General features: G+C 49.2%; 1 protein-coding gene across 5 annotated transcripts in view; it reads left to right on the top strand.

The window, feature by feature from the left end:
- The window catches only part of PLAUR (plasminogen activator, urokinase receptor), a 23896-nt gene extending 4186 nt beyond the window's left edge, over positions 1 to 19710 (top strand). For 2 of the 5 annotated variants that reach the window (XM_027766820.1, XM_027766812.1), the window contains exons 3-6: positions 1204 to 1347; positions 14608 to 14760; positions 15239 to 15373; positions 19167 to 19710. In XM_027766820.1, coding sequence (XP_027622621.1) covers positions 1204 to 1347; positions 14608 to 14760; positions 15239 to 15373; positions 19167 to 19420 — 686 coding nt within the window. In that variant the 3' untranslated portion in view covers positions 19421 to 19710. Of the gene's footprint in view, positions 1 to 1203; positions 1348 to 14607; positions 14761 to 15238; positions 15374 to 17108; positions 17256 to 19166 lie in introns of all 5 variants that reach the window. The other 3 variants (XM_014582875.2, XM_006142030.3, XM_027766810.1) reach the window with 3 other exon arrangements.
- The last annotated feature ends 3718 nt before the right edge of the window (positions 19711 to 23428 follow it).

Here is a 23428-nt window from a genome sequence, read left to right as displayed (position 1 = left end):
TTTAAGCCACTGGGTCCGGGACTCGAACCGTGGTCAACTACGTGAGAGTCCAGCAACATAGCCATTACGCTAACTGCTGGTTCCCGCTACTGTAGGTCTTCATTCCGTATTTCACCCCCAGTCTCAGCCACCCTGTATCATGGCTGCTTCTGTACCCTGTGCACGCAGGGAGGTCACAGGAGGCAAACCCAGGACCTGCCCCCATGTCATTCTTATACTTGTCAGTAAGCTTGAAGCAATTTCCTTTACAATTTTCTATAATGCCACCATGGTGGCATGGTGGAGGCAGCTGGATCTCACATGCTTGATGGCATGGGTCAAGTCCCAGATTCAACGGCTCAAAAAATACTCTGGGCATGGGACCAGCAGATGGCATAGTGGTTACATCATTGGAATACCAAATAGTGGACCATGGTTTGAGTTCCGGACCCGGTGGCTTGAAACTCACTCTAGGTGTATGTGCGTGTGTGCCCAGGATCCTGGGAGAACAGAGGAGAAGGGATTGCAGCATGAGCATGGCCGTTCCCCAGGGGGGTGATTTCTCACTTACTCTCTCACTGTCTCTGTTTCTCTCTCCAGCGAGTGTACACACCCTATGCAAAAACTTCTTAAAAACAAAACAAAACTTGTTGGCCACATGTGTATGCATGCCCAAAATCCTGAAAGGAGAAATGGAGGAGAAGGGATTGTGGCATGGCCATTGCCCACGGGGAGTGCTTTTGCACTTGCCCTCTCTTTCTCTCCCTTGCCCTTTCTAGAGGGAGGGAGGGAGGGAGGGAGGGAGAGAGAGAGAGAGAGAGAGAGAGAGAGAGAGAGAGAGAGAGAAAGAAGAAGAAGAAGAAAGGAAGGAAGGAAGGAAGGAAGGAAGGAAGGAAGGAAGGAAGGAAGGAAGGAAGAAAGAAAGAAAGAGAGAGGAAGAAAAGAAAAGGCCCCTTCTGTTGAGGTCACCAAGCTGCAGGTTGAGGGTCACAGGGTGAGGGGCAAGTAGTAAATGAATCTAGAAAGTTCCAGTGATAGTGTTGACACTAAAAGAAAGTGGGCACCTGGTGTTGGGGTGTCGAGAGGGTAGATGACTCTAGAAAAGAAAGAGCTAGTCCCAAACAAGGGGAGAGGCCTGCTAATGATGAGCCGTGAGACCAGGAGTGTCAGAGGCTGGTTGGGCCCAGGGGTGCCTCTGGGGCAATAAATGTCCGTTCCTCACAGGACGAGAAGAGCTGGAGGTGGTGGAGAGAGGCTGTGCCCACCCAGAGAAGACCAACAGGACCATGAGCTACAGGGTGGGCATGCAGATCATCACCCTGACGGAGTCCGTGTGTGCCTTCAACTTCTGCAACCGACCCAGCCCTGGTGAGTAGGGCAACGTTCGGATCCCCAACCCCAGTCCATCCCCAGCTCGACCTTATAATCCTCCTGATCCTACACCGCCTGCCCCAACTCGGTCTTCCCCAGTACCAACCCCCGCTCAAACCCATCCCCAGGCCAACCGCAAGTCAAGCTTGCCTCCGATGCCAACCCCAACTTCACGTCACCTCAGCACAGCCTCCATCTCAAACCAAACGCAGCTCTAACCCCATTCCCAGATCAAATCCATCCTCATCTCACAGTAGCCCTGGCTACAGATTTATCCCCGTCTCCAGCCCTGTCCCCATGCCACACATTCACACGTAGGGCAGCTGTGTATTAGGTGCAGCTGCTGCCTCTTGAGAAGGAGGTGCGCTGTCTCCCTGGTGTTCCTCCTCTCATTTTCCCATGGGGACGGAGATGGTCCGCGATGCTAAGGGGCCAAGATACATGTAGACACTCCAGGTTCTGAAGGGACATCAAAGAGAAGAGCCTGGCATGGGCCACAGAGGACCGGGAACATGCCCTGGAATAGATAGGTTTTTTTTTAGAAGAGGGTGGCATGGACCACAGGGGACCGGGAACATGCCCTGGAATAGATAGTTTTTTTTTGTTTTTTGGTTTTTTGTTTTTTGTTTTTTTTTTTGAGAGGTTTTTGCTATAGGCACGTGCACTTGCCAGACAGATAAACAGAGACAGAGAGACAGACAGCGAGAAATCACCCCCCAAGAGGATGGTCACGCCGCAGTCCCTTCTGGTGGCATGGACCACAGGGGACCGGGAACATGCCCTGGAATAGATAGTTTTTTTTTGTTTTTTGGTTTTTTGTTTTTTGTTTTTTTTTTTGAGAGGTTTTTGCTATAGGCACGTGCACTTGCCAGACAGATAAACAGAGACAGAGAGACAGACAGCGAGAAATCACCCCCCAAGAGGATGGTCACGCCGCAGTCCCTTCTGCATTCTCCTCTCGGGATCTTGGGCACGCACGCACACGCGCTGGTGTGAGTTCTAAGCCACTGGATCCAGGACGTGAACCGCGGTCGACTACGTGGGAGTCCAGCGACATAGGCATTACGCTAACTGCTGGTCCCAGGAATAGGTAGTTCTTGACATAGGCAGTGAAAAACAAGATGTGAAGAAATTCCCCGGAGCCTTTTTGTTATTTTATGGCATTAGGCTTTGGTCAGTTTAAGAAAAAGACTGAAGAAGGTTTGACTCCTCCCAAATCCCCACAGGAAGAGGAAGGGTGGGGAACGAACGATGCGTGTTCCGTGGTCAGCAGAGGTTCCTTTTCTGGCCCTGGTGAGGAAAGATGTTTGACGCACATGTGGCCTCAGCGCAGGCCGGTCCAGACACAGTCACGTCAGCAGACAGGGCATTCACGTTTCCACTGCATTTTCCCTGCTTTTCATTCATTCGGGTCCTGCCGGATTTACATCCACTCTAACCGCAGACTTTCCTTTGCTGCTGGGGCTGAATCAGACGTTTACATTTAAGGAAGTGGAAAGAGAGGACTTCCCTCTCAGTTACGTGTCCTTAAGGAACTCTCTCATACTTGGGTCTAAGGAACGCATCTAATCAGAGGTGATGGTCAAAGCTTTTAAGGAAATTGGTCAAGGCCAGAGTAGGGTCCTAGAGGCTCTCTGATGGGTCACAGGGACATGGGTCTGGGGAGAGAGTGGGGACTGGTCATGGGTCCACAGGGAACTTGAGGCAGTAGCTGTCAATTCAGTAACCTAGTAACGGGAACGCCCACGTCAGTCCCATTTCTAATGCCATCTTATCCTGCTCGTGGCAACTTGAAGAGTTGGTTAAGCTGCATTCTGTACTCACCTGATGCTGGGACACAGCGGTGGCGAAGACAGCCTTGGGCTCTGCCTCCACGGGGCTCACAGTCTAGTCAGCGTCCAGGGAAAGGTGGGGCAGAGGGTGATGGACCCATCACCAGACGGTGGCTGATGGGATGAGTCAGGGCTGGGATAGAGAAAGCATTAGCAGCGTGTCGTGAGAGCTGGAAGAGGCGAAGACCGGCAGTGGGCCCCAGAGGAGGTACCTGACTCAGGTCAGGGAAGGTTTCCTAGAGGAAGCAACATCTACGCTGCATCTTGAGGGATAAGTAGAAGTCAGGTGTTGAAAAGCCAGTGGAAGCGGGACCAGCAGGTGGTGTGGTAGTTAAGGTGCTGGACACTCCCACATGGTTGACCAAGGTTCGAGTCCAGGTCCTGGTGGCTTGCTTTCTCACTTTCCTTCTCTCTCTCTCTTTGTCTCTCTCTGGTCAAATTAAAATAAATGAGTGAATAAATAAAATTTTAAAGAAAAAGAAAAAGAAAAGCCAGTGGAGGGGACCAGCAGGTGACATGGTGGTTAAGGTGCTGGACACTCTTACATGGCCGATCACAGTTCGAGTCCCATACCTGGAGGCTTACTTTCTCACTTTCTCTCTCTCTCTTTAGGAAGGAAGGAAGGAAGGAAGGAAGGAAGGAAGGAAGGAAGGAAGGAAGGAAGAAAGAAAGAAAGAGAGAGGAAGAAAAGAAAAGGCCCCTTCTGTTGAGGTCACCAAGCTGCAGGTTGAGGGTCACAGGGTGAGGGGCAAGTAGTAAATGAATCTAGAAAGTTCCAGTGATAGTGTTGACACTAAAAGAAAGTGGGCACCTGGTGTTGGGGTGTCGAGAGGGTAGATGACTCTAGAAAAGAAAGAGCTAGTCCCAAACAAGGGGAGAGGCCTGCTAATGATGAGCCGTGAGACCAGGAGTGTCAGAGGCTGGTTGGGCCCAGGGGTGCCTCTGGGGCAATAAATGTCCGTTCCTCACAGGACGAGAAGAGCTGGAGGTGGTGGAGAGAGGCTGTGCCCACCCAGAGAAGACCAACAGGACCATGAGCTACAGGGTGGGCATGCAGATCATCACCCTGACGGAGTCCGTGTGTGCCTTCAACTTCTGCAACCGACCCAGCCCTGGTGAGTAGGGCAACGTTCGGATCCCCAACCCCAGTCCATCCCCAGCTCGACCTTATAATCCTCCTGATCCTACACCGCCTGCCCCAACTCGGTCTTCCCCAGTACCAACCCCCGCTCAAACCCATCCCCAGGCCAACCGCAAGTCAAGCTTGCCTCCGATGCCAACCCCAACTTCACGTCACCTCAGCACAGCCTCCATCTCAAACCAAACGCAGCTCTAACCCCATTCCCAGATCAAATCCATCCTCATCTCACAGTAGCCCTGGCTACAGATTTATCCCCGTCTCCAGCCCTGTCCCCATGCCACACATTCACACGTAGGGCAGCTGTGTATTAGGTGCAGCTGCTGCCTCTTGAGAAGGAGGTGCGCTGTCTCCCTGGTGTTCCTCCTCTCATTTTCCCATGGGGACGGAGATGGTCCGCGATGCTAAGGGGCCAAGATACATGTAGACACTCCAGGTTCTGAAGGGACATCAAAGAGAAGAGGGTGGCATGGACCACAGGGGACCGGGAACATGCCCTGGAATAGATAGTTTTTTTTTGTTTTTTGGTTTTTTGTTTTTTGTTTTTTTTTTTGAGAGGTTTTTGCTATAGGCACGTGCACTTGCCAGACAGATAAACAGAGACAGAGAGACAGACAGCGAGAAATCACCCCCCAAGAGGATGGTCACGCCGCAGTCCCTTCTGCATTCTCCTCTCGGGATCTTGGGCACGCACGCACACGCGCTGGTGTGAGTTCTAAGCCACTGGATCCAGGACGTGAACCGCGGTCGACTACGTGGGAGTCCAGCGACATAGGCATTACGCTAACTGCTGGTCCCAGGAATAGGTAGTTCTTGACATAGGCAGTGAAAAACAAGATGTGAAGAAATTCCCCGGAGCCTTTTTGTTATTTTATGGCATTAGGCTTTGGTCAGTTTAAGAAAAAGACTGAAGAAGGTTTGACTCCTCCCAAATCCCCACAGGAAGAGGAAGGGTGGGGAACGAACGATGCGTGTTCCGTGGTCAGCAGAGGTTCCTTTTCTGGCCCTGGTGAGGAAAGATGTTTGACGCACATGTGGCCTCAGCGCAGGCCGGTCCAGACACAGTCACGTCAGCAGACAGGGCATTCACGTTTCCACTGCATTTTCCCTGCCTTTCATTCATTCGTGTCCTGCCGGATTTACATCCACTCTAACCGCAGACTTTCCTTTGCTGCTGGGGCTGAATCAGACGTTTACATTTAAGGAAGTGGAAAGAGAGGACTTCCCTCTCAGTTACGTGTCCTTAAGGAACTCTCTCATACTTGGGTCTAAGGAACGCATCTAATCAGAGGTGATGGTCAAAGCTTTTAAGGAAATTGGTCAAGGCCAGAGTAGGGTCCTAGAGGCTCTCTGATGGGTCACAGGGACATGGGTCTGGGGAGAGAGTGGGGACTGGTCATGGGTCCACAGGGAACTTGAGGCAGTAGCTGTCAATTCAGTAACCTAGTAACGGGAACGCCCACGTCAGTCCCATTTCTAATGCCATCTTATCCTGCTCGTGGCAACTTGAAGAGTTGGTTAAGCTGCATTCTGTACTCACCTGATGCTGGGACACAGCGGTGGCGAAGACAGCCTTGGGCTCTGCCTCCACGGGGCTCACAGTCTAGTCAGCGTCCAGGGAAAGGTGGGGCAGAGGGTGATGGACCCATCACCAGACGGTGGCTGATGGGATGAGTCAGGGCTGGGATAGAGAAAGCATTAGCAGCGTGTCGTGAGAGCTGGAAGAGGCGAAGACCGGCAGTGGGCCCCAGAGGAGGTACCTGACTCAGGTCAGGGAAGGTTTCCTAGAGGAAGCAACATCTACGCTGCATCTTGAGGGATAAGTAGAAGTCAGGTGTTGAAAAGCCAGTGGAAGCGGGACCAGCAGGTGGTGTGGTAGTTAAGGTGCTGGACACTCCCACATGGTTGACCAAGGTTCGAGTCCAGGTCCTGGTGGCTTGCTTTCTCACTTTCCTTCTCTCTCTCTCTTTGTCTCTCTCTGGTCAAATTAAAATAAATGAGTGAATAAATAAAATTTTAAAGAAAAAGAAAAAGAAAAGCCAGTGGAGGGGACCAGCAGGTGACATGGTGGTTAAGGTGCTGGACACTCTTACATGGCCGATCACAGTTCGAGTCCCATACCTGGAGGCTTACTTTCTCACTTTCTCTCTCTCTCTTTCTGTGTGCGTGGGTGTCTCTCTCTCTCTCTCTTTTTTTTTTTTTTTTTTTTGAGGAGTTTTTGCTATAGTGTACGTGTGCATACCAGAAAGACAGAGAGAGACAAAATCTGTGTCTCTCTTTGGTCAAATTAAAGTAAATGAATGAATACATAAAATTAAATAAGTAATTCCTTTTAAAGTAAAAAGCCAGTAGAAAGATTTTTCCAGCAGAGCGAGCAACAGATACAAAGGCCCTGAGGTGAGCAATGTATGGCTGGAGGGAGGAGACTGAGCCAGTGAGCGAGACTGGCTCATGTTATCCAGGGCCTCCTAGGCCCCTGGAGAAATTCTGACTTTGTCCTAGCTCAGTGGCAGTCAGAGAAGAATTTTAAGCAGAAGGTGATAAGATTGTATGTATTTTGGGGCCAGCAGGTGTCACAGTGGTTAATGCAGTAGAATCCTACATGGCTGACCAGGGTTTGAGTCCCAGGCCTGGCCACTGCTTTCTTACTTTCTCTTTATCTCTCTCTCTCTCTGTCTCTCTCTGGTGAGCTCATGTGCCCTATAGCAAATTTTTAAAAATAATAATAAATAAATTAAATTAAATAAATAATTCCTTTAAGAGTATTGTGTGTGTGTGTGTGTGTATTTGAGAGAGAGAGAGAGTGTAAATATATATAGTTTGTTTGTTTGTTTGTTGTTTTTTGTTTTTTGCTTTAAGGCACATGCACTCGCCAGAAAGACAGAAAGAGACAGAGAGATGCAGAGTGAGAAGTCATCCCCCAGGGGGTGACCACACCGCAATCCCTTAATCCCCTCTCCTCCATTCTTCTCAGGATTTTGGGCACACACACGTGTGCGCACACACACACACACACACACACACACACACACAGTGTGTTTCAAGCCGCTGGGTCCAGGACTCTAACCGTAGTTGACTCTGTGGAAATCCAGTGACATAGCCATTACACCATCTGCTGGTCCCGACTATTTCAATTTTAATTCAGCAGAATTATTTTAAATTGTTTTTCTTTTCTTTATTTTTTAATAGATTTTTGCTATAGGGCACATGAGCTCACTGAAGAGACAGAGACAGAAAGCGAGAAGATGCTTATACTGCAATCCTTTCCCCTCCACTTTCCTCTCAGGTTTTTGGGCATATACCCACATGTGTTTGGTGTGAGTTTCAAGCTGCCAGGTCCAGGACTTGAACTGTAGTCAACTGTGTGGGAGTCCAACACCTTAACCACTATGCAACCTGCTAGCCTCTTTTTTTTTAAAAGATTTTTGCCATATAGTGTATGTGCTTGCCAGAGAGACAGAGAAAGACAGTGAGAGGGACAGTGAGAGGGACAGTGAGAAATCAACTCCCGGTGTGTGTGGGGGTGGCCACCCTACAATCACTTCTCCATTCTTCTCCTGAGATTTTGGACATATATGAACACTCCCCCTGCATGATTTTCAAGCTACTGCGTTTAGGACTTGAACCACAGTCAGGCATGTGGGAGTCTAGTGCCTTAGCCATTATGCCACCTGCTGGCCCCAAATTGTTTTCCCAATATTCATGATAGAATGCATGTACATGAGAGGCCAGCTGATGGCAGAATAGTTATGTCAGTGGACTTTCAGATGGCTGACAGCAGTTCAAGTCTCAGACTTGGAGGCTTCAAACTCATGCTAAGTACCTGTGCATATGTGCTCAAAATCCCAAGAGGAGAGTGGAGGAGAAGGGACTGTGGCATGGCCATACCCCCTGGGGAGTGATTTCTCGCTTTCTGTGTCTCTGTCTCTCCAGTGAACACATGCACCCTATAGCAAAAATCTCCTAAAAAAGAATGCATGCACTTTAGAGAGACAGAGAGGGCTGGCCCTCTAGCCTAGTGGTTAAGGGAAAACAATTCCACATGACTGACGTAGGGGCCAAATCTTGCCCCTGCAGCTTGAAAAATATGCTGAACTTGTGTGTGTGTGTGCGCCCAAAATCCCAAAGGAAGAAATGAGGAGAATGAATTGTGGCATGACCATGCCTCATGAGGGTGCTTTCTCCCTCTCTCTCTCCTTCTTCCTCTTTCTCTCTCTGTTTTGGGCAAGCACACACACCCTCTGGCAAGTAATCAATCAATTAAATAAACTAAACAGAGACAGAGCTGATTATCCTCCATGTGACCTGATCATCCCCTTCCGCTAGTCCATCGGATTTGGAGCACTGACACACAGACCTGGTGTGTTTCAGTCCAACAGTACCCGGAACTCAAACCACAGTCAGCATGTGAAATCCAGCCTTCCTGAGCAGCAAGCATCACTGCTGCCACACAGGGCTGGCTCTAGATTTATACACACACACACATAAATACATATATATAATATATATGCACTGTTTTGGTTTTTTTTTTTTTAGGTTTTGGCCATATGGCAAGTACACTCACCAGACAGAGACAGAGAGAAGGAAAGTGAGAAAACACTCCCCAGAAGGGATGACCATGCTGAAGTCCCTTCTCCTCCGTTCTTCTCTTTGGATTTGGGGTACTCGTGCACACATGTCTAGCGTGATTTTCAAGCCACCAGGTCTGGGACTCAAACCACCATCAGCCATGTGGGAATCCAGCGCCTTCCCCACTATGCTACCTGCTGGCTTCGTATTTATAATTTTAACAAATTATCCTGACCTCAGCGCAAGAGATAGATTGGAGGGAAGCAAGAGCAAATGGGGAGAAAGTGGGTGTGGTTGTCCAGACGAAGAAGAGAGTGGCTGGATCAGGGTGTCTGCTGTGAAGAGCTGTGCATGGATTTCAGTACTTTTTTTTTTTTTTTTAAATAAACATACACTCATTTTTTTTAACTTTCTTTCTTTCTTTCTTTCTTTCTTTCTTTCTTTCTTTCTTTCTTTCTTAAATTTGACAATAGAGGGACAGAGTGAGAGAGGAAAAGTGAGAAAGCAAGCCACCAGGTTCGGGACTGAAACTGCAGTCGGTCATGTGGGAGTCCAGCATCCTTAAGCACCATGCCACCTGCCAGCCCCTGATGTAAGTGCCTTTTTTATTTTTAGAGGTTTTTGCTGTAAGGCGTGTGCGCTCACCAGAAAGACAGAGAAAAACAGAGACAGAAAGTGAGAAATCACCCCCCAAGGGGGAATGGCCACACCACAATCCCTTCTCCTCCATTCTCTAGGGATCTTATGCACACACGCACACATGCCTGGTGTGAGTTTAAGCCACCGGGTCCAGGACTCGAACCGTGGTCGACTACATGGGAGTCCAGTGACATAGCCACTACGCCATCTGTTTGTCCCTTAAGTGCTTTTTAACAGAGAGATGAGCAGGCCTTAGAGATGGATTAGATGTGGGAGGCGGCCTGCAGCTCTGGTCATGATGGAGTTGTTTGTAGCAGACTTCATCCTTCTGCCAATCAGCAGCATCCACACTGGACAAATACACAGTTTTTTTTATTTATTTATTTTACCTTTTATTTTACTTTTTTTTTTCTTTTTTTGAGAGGTTTATGCTATAGGGTGCGTGCGCTCGCCAGACAGACAGAGAGAGAACGAGGGACAGAAAGCGAGAAATCACCCCCCAGGGAGGATGGCCACACCGCAATCCCTTCTCCTCCATTCTCCTCTCGGGATCTTAGACATGCACACACACGCGCCTGGCGTGAGTTTAAGCCGCTGGGTCCGGGACTCGAACCATAGTCGACTACGTGGGAGTCCAGCAACGTAGCCATTATGCTAACTGCTGGTCCCATTACACAGTTATTTGAAGTCACTGAAGAGTAGCAAATGACAAGAGGAGTTTAAGATGCTGCGATCTCTGTAGAAGCATAGACGTTAAGTTCCACAGACAAGCTGGCTTTTTCTCTGAGTGCACGTTCCAACTGGCTGCTGTGGTGGAGAAATAGAGCCCAACCAGGAAGAGCGAGTTGCTAGACTGAGAAGACAGGCTGGAGTTCAGGGCTGCCAGAGCGTCTGGAGGATGAGCGGTGAAATCGGGAATGGGTGGGACCGCAAAAAAGGGAGTCCCCAGTCTGCAAGCGAATTTCCATCAAGTCATTGGCAAGCTGTGTACGCACAGGGGGAGACTTCAAGGAACAGCAGAAAATAGTGACTGGAAGGCTGCAGAGCCGGGATGGCTTTGCAGCAGGGATGCGATGCTGGGGAGACAGGATGCCAAACTAGGAAGGCCCAGATAACTACCCCAGGCTTTCTGACTCCACACCCTAGACGTAAGAGCAAAACTGAAATAGACCAGTCCCCAAAAAAGCCAAAGTCCAATCTTTGAAAGGAAGTAAAACGAATCCTCTCTGGAAGAAAATAACATCATTTAGAGCCTTCACAAATTTTCATCTCCAAGGACTGGCATCTAATCAAAACTTAGAAAGTATCCTGAAGAAAATGTTTTAAAAGGATCAGTTGACCAGAAACCAAGAGGAAAAAAAAAAAATCCAAAAATAGAAAAAGAATCATGGTGATTCAGACACTGAGTTATTTAAGACAGGGAACTTTAAAATAGCTATGATCAATATAGTCGAGAAAATGGAGAAAAAGATAAGTTTTACTTTAATTTTATGATAGCACATGCACACACACACGAGAGAGAGGGACCCCTCAACAAGGAGAAAATCTCAACAAGGTCTTGTTAAGCCGCGATCTCCTTGCCCCAACCTCGTAGCTTTTCAGGATCCTGGACACCTGCATGCATAATTGGTGTGTTTTCAGGTTGACCCAGGGATCCAAGTCCGTGGTTGCTACATGGCTTCCAGCCTTGTGGACTCTTGTTACCACTGCATCACGGTGGCTGGGCTAGAAAAGGTCATCTGCATCTGAAAGCCAGTTTTTTTTTGTTTGGTTGGTTGGTTTTTTTTGAGAGGTTTTTGGCTATAGGGCGCATGCGCTCGCCAAACAGACAGAGACAGACAGAGAGACGGTAAGTGAGAAATCACCTCCCAGGGGGGATGGTCACGCCGCAATCTCTTCTCCTCTATTCTCCTCTCGGGATCTTGGGCACGCACACACACGCGCCCGGCGTGGGTTTTAAGCCACCGGGTCCGGGACGCGAACCACGGTCGACTACGTGGGAGTCCAGCAACATAGCCATTACGCTAACTGCTGGTTCCCTGGAAGCCAGTTTTAAAAAGAGTGAAATAGAGGGGCCAATAAGTGGTGTAGTGGTTAAAGTGCTGGATTCCCACATGGCCGACTGTGGTCTCAGCCCCAGATTTGGTGGCTTGAAACTCACTCTGAGCACGTGTATGTGTGTGTGTGTGTGTGTGTGTGTGTGTCCAAAATCTCAACAGGAGAATGGAAGAGGAGGGATTGCATTGTGGCCATCCCCCTAGGGGATGACTTCTTGCTTTCCCTCTCAGTCTCTCCAGTGAGCACATGCACCCTATAGCAAAAACCTTAAAAGAAAGAAGAACTCAATAGATGTGCTTATTAAGATTAGAAATAGCAAAACATGGGCTGGCCCTGTGGCTTGGTGGTTAAGGGAGCCGGATTCCATATAGCCAAATTCTGGTCCTGTCCAGTGTGTGTGTGTGTGTGTGTGTGCGTGCATGCCTCAAATCCTGACAAGATGAGAAAATGGAGAGGGATGGTGGTGTGACAATACCCCACTGGAGGGTGCTTTCTCTCTATATCTCTCTCTGTCTCTGTCTCTCTCTCTCCAGCGAGTGCACACATTAGCAAACGAACAAAACAGCAGAGCGGAAGGATTAAAGAGCTAGGTGACAGGACAGTAGAAGCACTTCGATTGATGGGCAGCTGTGGAGGATCAAGGGTCTGCCAGGTTTCTGCCCTGGGGCACTGGTGGAGCTGTCTCCGTTGTGAAATTTAGGAGAAGGAGCAGGGGGTTTCCTTTGGGGCAAGTGTTTGAGGGACAGCCGGAGGGCACCTCGAGGGCTTGCATGTACAAGGTGGATCTCAGAGAGAAGGTGGGACTGAAGAGAGCTGTGTGAGTGGCAAGCAGACAGAGGAGGGGGAAGCCGCGCCAATAGATAACATCCCACGGGAGCGATTCTATACCGTCAAATGAAATGGGTCCAAGACAGAGCCCCGAAGACACCTTGCACTTAGAAGAGTGACATGAGACGAGCTCACAGAGCACACCGATGAGTGGTGTGAAGCAGCTCTTTTGGCCTTTAGTTATTTTTCTTTGAGGAGGGTGATTTGGCTTTGGATATAAATGATTCACCTGATTCCAGCTACTGGCCTGCCAGCTGAGAGAGAGCCTTGGCTGACATAGGCCTGTCCTTTCCTTAAGACTTGGCCCGGGCTCAGCTAGACATCGCAGGGTCAGGAAGGGGAAGGGCATGCCAGCCATAGGAAGTGGTACGAGCCAAGGTCTGGGCAGAGGGAAGACTCTGGTGTTTCTAGGGAACCCTGATCCAGCTGGCCTGGACTGGAAGGTTCATGCAGAAGGAAGACCAATCAGGGGAGGCTTTGACCCCTGAAACAATTAGTGAGTGTATTCTTTTTTTTTTTTTTCCCAGAGGTTTTTGCTATAGGGCAAGTGCGCTCGCCAGACAGACAGAGACCGACAGAGAGACAGAAAGCGAGAAATCACCCCCCGGGGGGATGGCCATGCCGCAATCCCTTCTCTCCATTCTCCTCTTGGGATCTTGGGCACGCACGCACATGCGCCCGGCGTGAGTTTTAAGCCACCGGGTCCGGGACGCGAACCACGGTCGACTACATGGGAGTCCAGCAACATAGCCATTACGCTAACAGATGGTGTATTCTTGATAGTTATCTATCGCTGCGTTACAGATTGCCCCCAAATGTGTATTCTTGATAGTTCTCTATCGCTGCGTTACAGATTGCCCCCAAATGTGAAACACAAAATAACCATGTAGTATTTCACCAAGTTTCTGAAGGTTAAGAATCCTGGGGTGTCCTGGGTAGGTGGTTCTGGCTCAGGATCTTTCATGAGATGGAGGTCGAGAGATCGCCTGGGGCTAGTCATTGGAAGAGTCCTAAGGTACCTTTACTCACATGGATGACCCCTCTCATGGCTTTGGCGAAGGCCATATGGACCTCTCCGCAATGCTGCTTGAGTATCCTTACACCATGGCATCTGGCTTTGGCCAGAACAAGTGATCCAAGAGAGAGCCAGGCAGAAATTGCCATGTCTTTTGTGATCTAGCCACAGGAGGCACACACAGTTGTTTCCACCGTGTCCAATTGGTTACATGAGTCACCCCTACTTTCCTTGGGAAGGGACGACACAAAGATGTGAATACCAGGACGCAGGGATCATTAAGGGTCTTCTTGGAAATTGGCTACTACAGAGAACAGCAGAATTTTTTTTAATAATTATTTATTTTATTTATTTATGTATTCATTCATTTATTTCTTAATTTGACCAGAGAGAGACAGAGGGTGAGAGTGAGAGAGAGAGGAAGTGAGAAAGCAAGCCACCAGATTCAGGACTCGAACCCTGGTCGGCCATGTGGGAGTGTCCAGCGCCTTAACCACCACGCCACCTGCTGGTCCCCGAGCAGAAATTTTTTGAGTAATTGTTCATTCATTCATCTAACAAATATTTATTGAGTGTCTTCTCTGATCCTGGCCCTGTGCTGGGTAGTGTTGGGACACAGTAGAGATGAAGACAGCCTGCACCCTACCCTCCTGGGGCTCATAGTCCTGTGGGGGTGACAGGTCTGTCACAACAGTGCCAACCCAGAGTGGACAGGGCTGGCATGGGTCTGTCCAGGGGACGATGGGAGCTCAGAGGGAGGGAAGGCTTCCTAGAAGGGAAAACTTCCTAGAAGAGGTGAAATTGGAGATGACACCAATAAAATATTTTATTGTATTCTGAGGACAATAGAGATCCATGGGAGAGCAGAGGAGAGACAGGGTCGGATATGAGTATTGGGAACATCCTTCTAGGGCCATGTGGGGTTGGATAGTAGGATGATCAGAGTGGAAACCGAAAGGCCAGAAAGGGAAGCCAGTGTTGAAGGAAGTCTAAGTTGGACCAGGCCATAGGACTGGAAAGGAGAGGATCGATTCTAAAAAGATTCATGAGGCAGGTGGAAGAGCTTGACGATTGGCTGAAGAGTAGGAGAAGGGAAATCGACACAGGTGAGTCTTCAAGGAGCTGGAGAGCACCAAGACTCCCTGGAAGTTTCACCCTCCTATTCCTCTTCCAAACAGGCCGGGCTCCTGTCTTTCCTCCAAGCCATTATCTTGAATGTATTTCCTGCGCCTCATCAGACATGAGCTGTGAGAGGGGCCGGGACCAGAGCCTACAATGCCACAGTCCCGGAGAACAGTGCCTGGAGGTAGTGACCCACCGGAGCCGGGAAGGTAAGCCCACCCTGCCAGCTATTCCTCCTCCCTGCTTTGCCCCTCCCAAGGTTGCACTTAACAATGATCTCAAAATAATAGGGATTTGCAGATGCCTTCTTTCTTACATATCACTTCCGTTCTCAAGCCTGCCTCATAGTCCAAGATAGCTGCCAGGGTGCCAGGCCTCATGTCCAAATTCAGGAAGGAAGAGTAGGAAAAGACAGGACAAGAAAGGGGTGGGTACCCCCTCCTTCTGGAAGTCTCATAAATCACTTCTACTTATATCACATTGTCCAGAATTTCAGCACGTAGCTATTCCTACAAAGGCTGGGGAGTGTAGTTTATTTTGCTTGTCCTGAATACAATGGGGGTCCCCATGATGGAAGGTGAGACAGAAAGTGGACAAATGCTTGCTGCATGGGCAAATCCAATCTCAGCCCCTCACCCACAACCTGACCTTTGTCCTCTCTCTCTCTGTGGCCCCCCACCCATCCAGGGAGTCTCCAGGATGAGACCCACTCGCGAGGCTGTGGCTACCTTCCTGGCTGCCCAGGCCCCACAGGCTTCCACAACAACCACACTTTCCATTTCCTGCAGTGCTGCAACACCAGCAGATGCAACGGGGGCCCAGGTAAGGGCTGGGATCGGGGCAGGGAGTGCTGACGCTGGACTCTCCCTCCCCAGCAAACCACTCCTCTTTAGGCATATCAAACTTTCCTCCAAAACAGGATTTTGTGGGAATTCAGTGAGAACATCAACCCCTGTAATTGCACCTCCTGTGTCTCCCTCAAATCCTTCTACTGCTTGCCACCTCCAGTGTCACCTCCTGGGCCACATCACTAGGACTTCTTTCCTATATGAGGGCCATGATCTCTCCTGGTTCCCACTCTGGCCAGCCCTACAGCCATGACTCAATATAGCAGCACACATTCTTTTTATGTACTTATTTTTTAATTGTCAGAGAGCATTTACACTTGTCAGAGATGGAGAAACGGGGGGGGGGGGCAGAGAAAACATCCCCCAGTGTGGCATTGTCACACCGCTATTCCTTCTCCATTTCTCCATCCTGTCAGGACTTGGACACACACGCATACACTCGAGGGACTGTTTTCAAGCCACCAGGGTCAGGATTCGAACTGCACGTAGCTGTGTGGGATCTAGCTCCCTCAACTACGAAGCTACAGGCTTACTCACAAGTGATTAAAAATTTTTAAAAAGATTCAGATCATGCCATTCTCCTTCCTAAAGCTTTTTTTTTTTTTTTTCTAAGAGGTTTTTGTCATAGGCCATGTGTGCTTGCCAGAGAAACAGAGACAGTGAGAGGGAAAGTGAGAAACCACTTCCCAGGGGGATGGTCACACTGCAGTCCCCTCTTCTCTATTCTCCACCTGGGATCTTGGGTGCGCATGCACACACCCAGCGAGATTTTCAAGCCCCAGGGTCTGCAACTCAACTGCAGTCAGCCGTGTGGGAGTCCAGCAAGGTAACCATTATGCCATCTGCTGGCCCCTCCTCAAGCTGTTCAACGATTTCTCCTTCCTCTTAGAATGAAATCCGAAGGCCTTTCTATGGCCTGCATAATTTGGCACCTGTCTGCCCCCTAGTCTTTTTTTTTTTTAAAGGAACAATTTATTTATTATTATTATTGTTAATACTATTTTTCACATGAGTTTTGCCAGAGAAAGACAGAGAGAGAGAGAGAGAGAGAAAGGGAGAGTGAGAAAGCAAGCCACCAGGTCCAGGACTTGAACTGTGGTCAGCCATGTGGGAGTGTCCAGCACCTTAACCACCATGCCACCTGCTGGTCCCACTAAATGTTTTCTAATTGCCAGAAGGCACATGCACTCACCAGAGAGCAAGGGAGAGAGAGAGAGAGAGAGAGAGAACGCATATCCCCCGCCCCCTCCCATGGGGCATGGTCATACCCCAGTCCCTTCTCCTCCAGTTCTCCACCCTGTTGGGATTTAGGGCGCCCAAGCACATATTCTCAGCGTGTTTTTCAGGACACCAGGGCCAGTATTTAAACCACGATCGGTCATGTGAGAAGCAGTTCCCTTAACCACTATGCTACAGGACCAGCCTTCCCTAAATGTCAAGGTCTGTGAGGGCAAGAACTGCTCCATCTTGCACAGTTGCTTACGCAGTGCCCAGCACAGAGCCTGGCCAGATGCGAGGCTGGAGGGGGAGTTGAGAGTTGGGGTTTCTCTCAGAAGCAGTAGAGAACCTCCCCAAAAGAAAGTGCTATTCAAATGCCTGACCACAAGGTGGCTCCATGCCATCTCTGACTGAGTTGGGAGTCCTGGACAGTTCCAAGGCGGGACTCAGGAGCTAATTTCCTTGGTCTCTGTCTCTTGCCCTCTCCTAAGTCCTGGAGCTTGAAAACCTTCCACTGAATGGCTTCCAGTGTTACAGCTGTGAGGGGAACAGCACCCACGGATGTTCCGCAGAAGAGACTTCCCTCATAGAATGCCGTGGCCCCATGAACCAATGTCTGGAAGCCATGGGCACGAATGGTGAGAACCATGGGAGGCTGGGAGGGACACCTGCTGGGTACTGGGTTCTGCCTGGGGTTGACCCCTGGGTAACCGAACTTACCCAGGGTCGATCTCCATGTGTGTGTGTGGGGGGGGGGGCGGTGCAAACTGAAGTAAGAAATTAGGATTTGTGGGACCAGCAGTTAGTGTTATGGCTACATCGCTGGACTCCCATGTAGTTGACTGCGGTTCGAGTCCCGGACCCGGTGGCTTAAAAATCACACCAGGCGCGTGTGCGTGTGTGCCCAAGATCCCGAGAGGAGAATGGAGGAAAAGGGATTGCGGCGTGGCCATCCCCCCTGGGGGATGATTTCTTGCTTTCTGTCTCTCTGTCTCTCTGTCTGTCTGGCGAGTGCACATGCCCTATAGCAAAAACCTCTCCAAAAAAAAAAAAAAAAAGAGAAATTAGGATTTGTCATTAGGGAAAGGACAACTCTGCCATAGAAATGTCCAGTTCTTTATTTTTAAAGGTTTATTTATTTATTTCTTCCATGAGAGAAAGAGGCACCCCAATAGCGTCTTTACCCCATAATCTACCCCTAGGCTCAGCCAGTCAGGTTCACTAAGAAGGTCTTATTATTGTAGTTATCAAACTTTTTGGTCTCCAGGCCTCTTCATAGACTTCAAAATTGTTTGTATCAGTTATTTCTACAGAAATGTACTGCATTAGAAAATAAAACAGAAAAAAATTAAAGGTTTATTTATTAATTCCCCTAATTAATTAATTAAATTTGCCAAAGAGGGTGTGCACTCACCAGAGACAGAGAGCGGAAGAGGGAGAAGGCACCCTGCAATGGAATGTAGTCACTTTGCAATCCCTTCTCCAACTTTCCATCCTGTCATGATTTGGGGCATGTCTGAGCATATTCCCAGCATGCTTTTCAAGCCCCCAGGGCTTGTGGTCAGCCATGTGAGATCCAGCTCCCTTAACCACTAAGCCACAGAGCTAGCACCTGTTCAGTTCACTTTAAAAATAACAATAAGAACTCACGACATATTAACAAAATGAAAACCAGTTACATTTTCCAAAATGAGAAGATGCTATGGGAAGACTGGCATCGTTTTACTGTGGTTCGGACTTCTTGAATGTCTGGCTTAATAGAAGATGGGGCCAGCATGTGGCAAGGAGGTTAAGGTGCTGGATTCCCACATGGCTGATGAGGATTCAAGCCCTGGACCTAGTGACTTGCTTTCTTACTTTCTCTCTCTCTCTCTGTCTCTATCTGGGGAGTGCACATGCCCTATAACAAACTTTAAAAAGTAATCATCATAAATAAAATTAAATAAATAACTTTTAAAAAATGGAAGACTGTTGGATATTCATATCTGCTTCTCCATTGTCTGTTGTTGTATCACATGTCCCAGACTTTCTGGAAAATTCCAGTTTACACTTATGAGAGCAAAAGAGCCAAATGATGTTTTGTTATTATCATTTTGCTATAGGGTATGTGTACTTGCCAGAGAGAAAGAGAAAGAGAGAGGGAAAGTGAGAAATCATCCCCCAGGTGGGATGGCCATGCTACAACCTCTTCTCCTCCATTCTTCCCTCGGGATTTCGGGCACGTACACATGCACCTGGCATGATTTTCAAGCTGCTGGGTCCAGGACTCAAATCATGGAGTCATCTAAGTGGGATCCAGTGTCTTAACCACCATGCCGCCGGTTGGTACAATCTTTTAGTATTATTATGAGAACAATTTTGACTTCACAGATTCCCCGAAAGGGTCTCAGGGAGCCCTGGGGAGTCCCTGGACCACACTTTGAGAACTACAGATGTTTCCAGGTGGCAATAAAAGTGGCACCCACGACAAGGTGGCACGCCACTTGCTTGAGAATCAAGCAGCGCAGGCCCAAGAACTGGGAGCCTGACTCAGTCTTCTCTTTCCTCAGGGCTGGGAAACCCAAGCTACATGATCAGAGGTTGTACGACTGCCTCCTGGTGCCAGAGCCTCCACGTGGCTGACGCCTTCAGCCTGACTCATCTCAACGTCTCCTGTTGTACCACAAGTGGCTGTAACAATCCCGTCCGGGATGCCCAGCACCGCAAAGGGGGTGCCCCCCGGCCCGGTCCTGCCCAACTCAGTCTCACCATCACCTTGCTTATGACTGCCAGAATGTGGGGAGGCACTCTCCTCTGGACCTGAACCCCAAAACCTTCACCCTGCCTGGGCTGGATCCAGGAGACCCCTTTACCCTTCCCTCTGCTCCCAGCCCTGCAGACGTGCTGTGTGACCTCAGGCCAGTGTGCCGTCCTGTTTGAGCCTCCGTATTCCTAGCTGTCGAAATGTCTGTCTCACAGAGGTGGCCTGAGAATCACTCGAGACAGGTGGCTGGCCAACAGGAGCGTTCTTATTATTAATATTGTTGCCGCTATTGTTATTATTAATATTTGTATTATTTATTTTATACATATATAAAGATTTTTGTACCAGTAGCAAGGCTAAGTCTGCCCTTCTCTGTAGCATCTATGTTGAAGGAGGATGAATGGGGGGGGCACCTTTTCACAGGTTCCTGGAATTAGAGGTCGCCTTATAGGAACCAGCATTGGAGGGCCCTGCCTTCGGAGCAGTCCCAGTGGGCTTCTGTCCTAAGCTACCGCCAGGTCTATTTCTGGCTTCCAAATGCAACCTTCCAACTCACTGAACTGGAACAATAACCTTCCCTTCTCTTCTAAACTGCAAAGATCAAGACTATTTGGTTTCTTTTTTTTTTTTTAAGAATTTTTAAAAAGAATTTTTGGGAACCAGCAGTTGGCGTAATGGCTATGTCGCTGGACTCCCATGTGGTCGACCGCGGTTCGTGTCCCAGACCCGGTGGCTTAAAACTCATGCCGGGCGCGTGTGCATGCGTGCCCAGGATCCCGGGAGGAGAATGGAGGAGAAGGGATTGTGGCGTGGCCATCCCCCCTGGGGGGTGAATTCTCGCTTTCTCTCTCTATGTCTCTCTCTGTCTGTCTGGCGAGCGCACGCGCCCTACAGTGAAAATCTCTCCAAAAAAAAAAAAAACTTTTAAAAAAAAAAAGAATTTTTAAAAAGAATTTTTAAAATTCCATTCATTATTATTATTATTTTTTAAATTTGATCAGAGAGAAAGGGAAAGCGAGAAAGCAAGCCACCAAATCGGGACTTGAACCACAGCACTCTTAACCACCACGCCACCTACTGGCCCCCCTTGGGAATTTCTTACCTAATTTGATCTATTATTTTTTTTTTTAGAGGTTTTTGCTATAGGGTGCGTGCACTCGCCAGAAAGACAGAGAGAGAGAGATAGAAAGCGAGAAATCACCCCCCAGGGGGGATGGCCACACCGCAATCCCTTCTCCTCCATTCTCCTCTCAGGATCTTGGGTACACACGCACACGCGCCTGGCGTGAGTTTAAGCCACCGGGTCCAGGACTCGAACCGTGGTCGACTATGTGAGAATCCAGCGACATAGCCATTATGCTAACTGCTGGTCCCCCAGTTTGATTTATTATTAGTTTTAACCAGAGAGAAACAGAGAGAGGGAAAGTGAGAAAGCAAGCCACTAGGTATGGGACTCGAACCACAGTTGGCCATGTGGGAGTCCAGCGCCTTAACCACCTTACCACCTGCCGGTCCATGACTACTTTGTTTCTAAGGAGACTTGCTCACATTTTTCAGGGGGCTCTGGGTCAGAGATGGATAGGAGATAACCTGATGGCCAGAACCCTCTTTAGGTACTGCAGTGGGCAAGATGCTCCAGAGTTCAAACAGGGTCAATTCACCTTTCCCATGATTCCCTACAACCGCCACTGAGGCTAGGGATCCATTTCCTATTCCTGCCTTGTGGTAGGAATTGAGGCCAGGACTGCATCTCCCATGAGACCCTAAGGCTGAGACCGGATGCTAGGATTACTTTTCCCATGGTGCCCTACAGTGGGGTAGGGGCTAGAAAGATATGTCCCTCAGTGTTCTGCAGTAGCTATTGAGGCTAGGGACAAGTTTCTCAGAATGTCCTACATCACAGCTTGTGACCAAGACCTCATTGTTAATGGCTCCCAAGTTTTTATTCAGGGATTTTGGGTTGCAAAAAATAAAATCTGCTTATGCTGACTTAAGCAAAAATGATGTTATTGGAAGTTTAGAATCCAAGCAAAAGCTAGGTCTCCAAGGGACAGGAAACGGAATTGAAAAGCTGTGTGAAATCAAAATAGTCTCTTTTGCAGAATTGCAATCATGCTACCTCTCTGTCCCTCTCTCCCTGTTTTCATCTGCCCTTTTGTCTCTCTCTCCGAATTTGTGGTTTTTCTTCTTGGCTTCCCCTTGGCAATAGGTGTCATTTTAGGGATAAGTAAGTGGCCAATGAGACACAATGAAAAATTTGCCAGCGAGTCTTAGAGGACACAGACTTTTTAAAAATTTTTTAAAAAATTACTTTATTTAACTTTACTTATTTCAATTTGACCAGAGAGGGACAGTGAGAGAGAGAGAGAGAGAGAGAGAGAAAGTGAGAAAGCAAACCACCAGGTATGGGACTTGAACTGTGGTTGACCATGTGGGAGTCCAGCGCCCCTAACCACTACGCCACCTGCCGGTCTTAGGACACAGACTTAAAGGTTTTAGCTTTAGACTAGGACGTGAAGTCCCCCAGTCTGCTGAGGTTCTTAGTCTCTTTCTTTTCTCCCTTTCTTCCCCTTTTAGACTCAGTTGGTCTAGCTGTCTGTTTATATGCTTTTTTCTCTCTGCTGCTCTTCCACAAATGTGAATCTGTGGAAATGGCCCCAGGGGCATTTGCCAGCTGCCTGCAACATGAGGGAAGCCATCCACCTTTCGGACAGAGAGCTGGGTAGACCACTCTGAAATCAGCTGGACCTGAGACTTCTTGTTGTACAACTGATTCTCTTTCTCTTAAGCCAGGTGAGTTGGAGTTGCTGTGGCTTGCATTAAAACCCTAATGACAGAGTGCCCCAGGATAGAGACGGGACCACTACTCTCGTGGTATCCTCAGCTAGGAAGAAAGGGTGGGACCCAAAGATGACATCTGAGAAGCAAGGCATCTCCCAGGGTGTCCCATAACTGAGGCAGGAGATACAGCTTTTGGGAAAAGACAATTATCTACCCCCTAAACCAGTACCCCAAATGTAGGTCGAGCACCTGTCTCCCATCTATTCCAAGTCACAGAGAGTAAACCCTGGAGGAGGATCAGGATCAGATGATCCCACCTGACCACCGCTCTCCCCAGTCTGCAGAAGCTGTTAAACCGAGAACTGAGGAGAGAAGTTGCTCAGAAATGTAGTCCTGGGGACACAGGGCTTGATCAGGGCTCACGTGCTAAGGACAGAGAGGATGCTGGGAGCTGGGCACTGAGGACAGAAAGAATGCTGGAGCTGACATCCCTTGGTGGGTCTGGAAGCAGAATTCGTGATGGGGATAAAGAGCGAAGATTTTCATCATTGCCATGTCTGGATCTCAGTTTACCTCATTGTCAAATGGGCCTGAAAGAGAGGGAGGTGTCCTGCTTTCCATGGTTTGTCACTCTTCCTGGGTCCGGTGGGTAATAATCCTGTCCCAGATCTGCAAGACCCACTCCCAGGAAAGAGAAGAGACCAAAGTCTGGAGAGGTGTATTGGCAACAACATGGAGGGAGGAATGGGAAGGGCAGAGGCAGGGACCACAGAAACGCAGGTAGGAAGGAGGACAGGAACTGGGACCCCAGGGCCTGGGAGGTGTCCCCAGGAGCCTCTCTCTCTCTGGAGCCGGGATTCAGGTTTCCCTTCCGTTGGTTCACTTTGCGGGGACCTTCCCTGGGAGTGACACTACACACGGGGCTTCCGGGTCAGGACAGGAGAGAGGGAGCCGGCCTCACCGCGCCGGCCTTGGCCTGGGAGATCCTAGACCTGCCTACACTTTGGGCTGCTGCCTTCCGGCTCGGCTCCGGGTGGCCCAGCTCCAGACTCGCATAGACTAGGCACCTTGGCCTTCGCGCTCACCTGTCCACAGGGCACCTCTCACGCGTCCCCGTCCCATCACACTCGCCCCGCTCCGTCAGGCTCGCACCCTCGCGCACATCCTCACGCGACGCTCTCCCGCCGCACACGCACCTCTCGCACAGCACACTCACACTCACACTCACACGCGAGCACTCTGGACGTTCTTACCCGCGCACTCAACACCTCGGCCCTCCCACCACCC

The sequence above is a fragment of the Tupaia chinensis genome, unplaced genomic scaffold (assembly GCF_000334495.1).
Source record: "Tupaia chinensis unplaced genomic scaffold, TupChi_1.0 Scaffold000067_1, whole genome shotgun sequence".
NCBI classification, from domain to species: Eukaryota; Metazoa; Chordata; class Mammalia; order Scandentia; family Tupaiidae; genus Tupaia; species Tupaia belangeri.
This window is presented reverse-complemented; position numbering and strand designations above follow the sequence as displayed.